The sequence below is a fragment of the Alosa alosa genome, chromosome 1 (assembly GCF_017589495.1).
Source record: "Alosa alosa isolate M-15738 ecotype Scorff River chromosome 1, AALO_Geno_1.1, whole genome shotgun sequence".
Classification (NCBI taxonomy): Eukaryota; Metazoa; Chordata; class Actinopteri; order Clupeiformes; family Clupeidae; genus Alosa; species Alosa alosa.
The window spans coordinates 14212136-14218773 of record NC_063189.1 but is presented as its reverse complement, the minus strand read 5'-3'; the positions used below and the strand labels follow the sequence as shown (position 1 = coordinate 14218773).

At 40.3% G+C, this 6638-nt stretch overlaps 1 protein-coding gene and 1 long non-coding RNA gene across 2 annotated transcripts; one reads left to right on the top strand and one right to left on the bottom strand.

Annotated features, from left to right (window-relative positions):
* The first annotated feature begins 253 nt into the window (after nucleotides 1–253).
* LOC125305417 lies at nucleotides 254–1736 on the top strand. Its single transcript, XM_048260117.1, has 2 exons — nucleotides 254–308; nucleotides 480–1736. The coding sequence occupies exon 2, from the start codon at nucleotides 486–488 to the stop codon at nucleotides 1281–1283; it is 798 nt and encodes a 265-aa protein (XP_048116074.1). The 5' UTR covers nucleotides 254–308; nucleotides 480–485; the 3' UTR covers nucleotides 1284–1736.
* A 1462-nt stretch (nucleotides 1737–3198) lies between these two features.
* LOC125302544 lies at nucleotides 3199–4695 on the bottom strand. Its single transcript, XR_007194922.1, has 2 exons — nucleotides 4563–4695; nucleotides 3199–4071 (listed from the first exon to the last, which is right to left on the bottom strand). It is a non-coding gene; the product is annotated as an uncharacterized LOC125302544 (long non-coding RNA).
* Between the last annotated feature and the right edge of the window lie 1943 nt (nucleotides 4696–6638).

The following is a 6638-nucleotide window of genomic DNA, read 5'->3' as shown; positions in this document are numbered from 1 at the left end:
TGGCACAGAGCTGTATTCATATTTATGCCTTGAAGCCTGAAGACTGGAGAAGAGTACAGTATGAGTGGATTGATTGTATTGAAGGCCGAGCTGAAGTCAATGAACAAGATACGTGCATAGATGTTGCTTGATGAATTGCATTGATTATAGGAATTAAATCAACTTTGGTTCAGCACACACACTGCATACTGGCAACTTTATTGGTGTTATATTCAGTGCAAAGTTCAAAGTTCTTGTGATATAAGACTGTACTCTTCGGTTTATGTTTGACGGGATTCAAATAAGATACAGTGCTGCAACAAAAGAAGGTACGTTTCTGAAATCATTTCTGAATTGCAACTGAATTTGATGAAAACACAGCTACCTGCTGAACATCACATGTGTAATTATTTAGGATCATAATTAGAATAGCTTTGCTGTTCAGACTCACTGTACTCATTCAGCACTCTACACCCCTCATGCCTGTGCTGTGTTCATAGGAGACAATGGTAAAATTGCAAAGCAAGCATGGTGCAACTTTGCATACGCTTGAGGATTTGAGGAAATCCGGATTTGGGCGACCTTCTCCAAGACATGGCTTACAACTCCTCTACTGGTTTGTCAATGACGGTTTGGAGTTTGATTTCTACGACAACATGTTGGCACAGTGTCACCCAGAGCAAGGGGACTATGGCTTCCACCACTTTGGCAACTTTGAGAAGATTCTCCCTTTAATTGTGCAGAACTCAAGAGAGACATATTACGAGGTTGGCAATCTAAATCCAGAGCGATACCCAGAAGCTTTGAATCTACCCGAGTATGTGAGAGAGAATTATGGGATGGCACGCAACTTCTATAAGAGCAATAAAGATCGTATCATTGTAAGATACAAGTCGCCAAATTTGATACTGAAGGTGTACATCACACAACACCAATCTGAGGGCTTTGATACTGAACACACTCACCTCTTGGGTCACAACCTTATTCAGGACATCAAACATGCTGATCTGGATCTGGGGACCTTCCTAAGGCAGGCTGGATTCACCTCTTACCTGACATGGTTTCCTCCTCTTCATAACATCATCAGCTCTATTCAGTATGCCAGTGGCATCACAGACAATAGGTCTGAGTCTGAATCTATGCCCTTAAGGAGGGAGAGGATCCAGGACTCTGAACTGGGTCTGCCCCTCTCGGATCTCCATGCTGCATCATGCACTCTTAAAATGAGCATTCTGGGAGGCATAATTGCTTTGATCTTACTGGTTGTTCTTATTGTTACCCTGTATTTCCTGGGTGTGTTCTAGCGTAAAGGGCATTTGATTAAATGGTTGCAGGAATAGTCAAGACTGGTTTAATCCTTTCATGAAGTTCATTATTATTGTTATTATCAAAACAGTAACAGAAGTCTTTGGTGATAATGTCCTGTATGTCCAAAACAATAATGTTGACCCAAATTATCACCTAAAAAATGTTTTGCACTGTTTACCATGGTTTTCTGATTGAATGACATGTTTGGTCACAACGATATGCAACAGCCTTTTGAGGTAGTTCTACTTCTGTCTTGTCAGAACTTTTGCAACAACATACTGATTGGCTAGAACTGTTAATGGCTCTGTCCAGGCAATTTTATTGTCTCCATATTTACAAAGCAAGAGGTATATACTATGAAACTATGTTATGTATAAAGCAAGATATGGGTTCATATTTGGCAAGCAAAGGAAAAAGTTGTTGTATTGTTGCTTGCTATTTTAAATATATTGTAAAGCAAATAATGAGTGTTTTTTTTTCAAGTTCATAAGTAGTTCCAAGACAACAAAAATCAATCAAGAACATTTGAATTTGAAGACACTTCACTTTAAGCTCAGCATACCACTTAGCTTGCTTTGTTTAATATATTTGCAAATTTAATATTACTACGAGCAAGGTCCTAAGCACACATATCATTGGGTCAGCTCAATGCTCTTACATGCCACATGATGAGACACTTTGCCTATTGACTGAGTTTGCGCTTTGCCTGGTAGACATTGAACAAAGTATCGTGATGAGCAATGAACTGAATTGCTGAAGTGCACTACTCCTCCTTTAAGTGATCATTAAGCAGTAGCCTCCATGATGTCACACATGATGCTACCACTAGAGTGCAGTAATTTGCCTTATACCCGGTGGCCAGAACGAGGCTAAAGGGTACACTTGTCATTATACTGAAGTCCAGCAGATGGTGGTGGTAATGCACTCAGTTTGCAAGCTGCTAAAAAAAAGTATAAGTATAAGTATAAGTATATATACTCTTTTGATCCCGTGATGGAAATTTGGTCTCTGCATTTATCCCAATCCGTGAATTAGTGAAACACACAGCACACAGTGTACACACAGTGAGGTGAAGCACACACTAATCCCGGTGCAGTGAGCTGCCTGCATCAACAGCGGCGCTCGGGGAGCAGTGAGGGGTTAGGTGCCTTGCTCAAGGGCAAAAAACTCACTGAAGAAGAAGAACAGGCCAGTGAACCCTTCTTTTTCGGTGAGCTTTTTTTTGGCAGTTGCAAACGGAGTGCATTACCACCACCATCAGCTGGACTGAGGTGTAATGGCAAGTGTACCCTTTAGCCTCATTCTGGCCGCCGGGTCAATAAGGCGAATAGCCCAAACTATCATGTATTTCTGGGTTTTTCAACTGGCTGAGAGTGCTGTGTTCCAAAAAAAACCTAGATGTACCACAAAGTAATACAATGTAAATGTAACAAATTGTTCAAATTTTTTTTCAAATCGTCACAGTCACTCTGGGTGTCTTGCCCAAAACGTCTGTGGAGCAATTAAGAAAGTTTTTTTTTAAAAAGAACTGTGAGTGTTACTGCTATTCTTCATTCATAAAGTTCACATTTTTTTCAAATAATATTCAAAAATGCCCATATTTCTAAAAATGTAATCTAAAGTGCATGTGTTAATATATGTGCATGCTTGTGCTTTGCCAGTGTTTGAGCATGTGTGAGTGTAAAGGCTACTTTCTGTAAACACCAGGAAGATGCATAAACAAAGAGAGAAAGAGAGAGAGAGAGAGAAAGAGAGACAGAGAGAGAGCAAATAGGGAAAGAGGGAGAGAGAGCAAATATATGAGATCCTTGTTTTTTGGCTCTGCAGATGCACTAAGAATATAATGTTGCTGTGTTAAAATGAATTTTAGGAATATGTGTGTGTGTAGGATAGATGGATTGAGGGCAAGTATGAAAGCGGAGAAGTCTCTTTTATTGAAATGGTTGTGAATGGATACAGATATTCATGTTACACTTCTGAAAGGATAAAGGGAACAGGAATTCCCCTGTGAGCAGGTGTGTCTAACTGACAGCTGCAAGGCACATCCTGCTAGAATAAACAAATGAGACCAACTGAAATCCACATGGACTGAATTACCACTGACTACACTACTAAATGTTAAAGCCAGATAGCATGGCTTGGGTGATGAGTTGAGCTTCTTAACATTACCCAAACCGAATGTCTGATGTCTTTATACATAGTCACCTTAGCTCAAAGTGTCTTCCAAATGAAATGTAAGACCCATATTTGTGGTTTATCTCATTCATAGCAGTAGAGTCATGACCACTTTTCCAGATAAATTCTTGATGTTGTGGTAGTTGGCAATTGTGCTGAGTATAGCAATGTGATGTGTCAAATATAAACATGAGACTTTTACAAAATAATATGTGCCACAGAAGTTTGCTCTCTTCTCTGCTTCTAAATAATAATGTCCTGTGAAAACAGGGCCCTCATTATGACTAGTCATTGGACAAAATACCCTTTAAATAATTGATTGTGTGGATAGCTTGCCTTAAGGTAAAAAACTATTTGAACTGATCTCTTATCGTCCAGCACTTTTTGATTTAGCCTATATGGTTGGCTATGGTATGGCATATGTATAGTGCACAGTACAAAGCAGTGAAATTACTTTCAGAGGCGACCCAAGACAGTGCTTCCACTCCCCGTCACATTACTGTCTGTGCCAGTGGCCTCTGGGGAATGGGGTTGAATTTTGGCATAGATGGAGGTTAATGGTGGCTCTTCTCCTTCGGTATCCAGTTCTGGTATGTGTGGTCCGTGTCCCTGGGAGGAGGACAGGACAGCAGGGGAGGGAATGAGGAGTAAAGAGGCAGAAACACAAAGAAGAAAAGAAGTGCTGTCAACTGTGCCATAACTGGACTGTCCAGACATCTGATACTGGACAGGGGTATTTTTCCACAAGCCTTGAGCAAGGCGCCATTTACTGTCACACCATGCACACAATCTTCAGTGGCCACCCAGACTTGTCTGTTGGAACAGGAAATGGCTTGCGGCTAGCTGTGCTCTTGCTGCTCTGAGCCCACATAGCTCTGGTGAAAATAGATCAAATGCTTCTAACCCTGATGCTCATTACAAGAGGTACATCTGCTTACAGGGAGGATGAGTAGGCCTAAACCAATGTGCTTCAGTATGAGGCACTAACAATCTTTTACAGAAACACACCCATAGCCTACACAGATAAATGATCTTCCACGTTCTGAGATAAAACGAATGAGTGTTTGTCAGTAATATTCAGTTAGCCTTGTGATACTGACCTGTCTTAGCCTTATATCACTGTGTAATATCTCAGAGTACTGAACTTCAGTTTGTGGTTCTTCATTTGCAGATTGAGCTATAAGGTAAACAGACAAGTGTTATACTGAGGATATAGTCAGAAATACCACTGACCTTTTCTGATGCAAGCGTTAGTCCAAAGCCCCTGGTGGCTGGCTGCAGTACAATGTGTAACTCCGCCCATCCCCATGTATTTCAATGGCCAAGTAGCCAACTTTCCGTGTCACTTTTCTCACCTAAAACTATTTTTGTATCTACAACTTTTTATTCAAAAAAATTGTTTTCAAGATGCTTCAATACACACAATTTTTCTTTTCTCGCTGAAATTATTTTTTTTAATGTTATATTAACAAATCTAAAGGGCGTGTTTACACCTATGATTGACAGCTGGCTGGCTGCAGACACAGCGCTTTGTCCATTATGTTTTACCGTCTATGCTGCAGACACGACCACGTCATCGCGCCCTTATTTTAACGACACCAGATTTCGACACATAATCTAATTTAAACTAGATGTACCGCAGAGCAGTACAAAATATGACCACCGGCCAGTCCAGCACATTTTTTCCACAAAAATAAATCATGCTGAAAGGCCTATATGATTCTAACTGTCTCACTAAATTGCATTATCCACACTCAATTCTCACTGGTATCTGCTAGACAACAAGTACCAAAACATGATTAGTTCATAGATTTCACATGTAAAATTCATTTTATACAACCCCACCCCCATCTTGCCTGTTCATAATTCTGAGAAATTCTTGAATTGTGTGCATGTGTGCGTGTACACGTTTATGTTTATGTGTGTGGGTGTGTGTGTGTGGGTGTGCGTGCTTGTGTGTTTGCCTGCATATGTGTGTTTGTGCATGTGCATGCATGCGTACATATGTCTACTGTGTGAGTATGTGTCATACGTATGATTACTGTGAATGTATGTGTGTGCGTGTGTATCTGTTTATGCACATGTGTGCACATGGAATGGGTTAACATGACCCCTGGAGGCAAACATACGGAAAAAATTGGTCATCCTAGGCCCTACGGTTCTCAAGATATTCACAAAAACTGTGTCTGCCCTACCCTCCTTTCAGGGGGTCCAGTGCAGCGGGGGGGCTACAGATCAAAACGAAAAACGATGGTTCCATGCTATCCATGTGGGGTTACATGCCCACCAAGTTTCGTGTACCCCGGTCTTTCAGTGTCCCGGGAATCCTTTTGTTGGTGTATTGCATTTGGAGGGTGTCATAATGATCCTACACTTTCAATTTCGTGCAGTTTTGACCATGTCAGCCAGAGATATTGTGATGAAAACACCTAATTTTTTGCTTTTTAATTTTTAACTAGGTGGCGCTATACATGAAATAAGTGGTAATGGGATGGGTTGACATGCCCCCTTAAGACCAACATACAAAGAAAAGGTGGACCTCCTAGGCCCTACGGTTCTCGAGATATTCACAGAAAACTGTCTCCGGCCACCTACAGGCCAGTTGGTGTTTAGTAACATAAATTAATTTATTGTGTGGCCCGCCATGAACGGAATTCCACGAAACTTGGCGTGCATTCAGAGGGTGTCACAATGATCCTACACTTCCAATTTCGTGCAGTTTTGACTATGTTAGGTCACAGATACCTGCGATTACAACACCTCATTTTTACTTTTTTGTGTTTAACTAAGTGGCGCTATACATGAAATGAGTGGTTATGGAATGGGTTGACATGGCCCCTTGAGATCAACCATATAAAAAAGAAAATTACATTTTGTAAGGATACAGTAAGCATTTGGAGATAACTTAATACAAGTTTTATGTCATATGCATTCTTCTAAAATGGAAAATAGACAATTAGCTACCTGCCTTGTATGTATTTGTTTCTGTTCCTGTTCCTTAGAAACAGAAAAAGTACTCCAACTAATATAACACTGGCAACACCCAAAACCACAGAGATTATTATGGAGTCGTGTTTTCGTTCTTGGTCTGTTAAAAAAATATATAAGAAAATATTTTCAGTGTAATCAAGACCTTTTATATAAATGTTCACATTGCATATAGTTGATGCTATTAG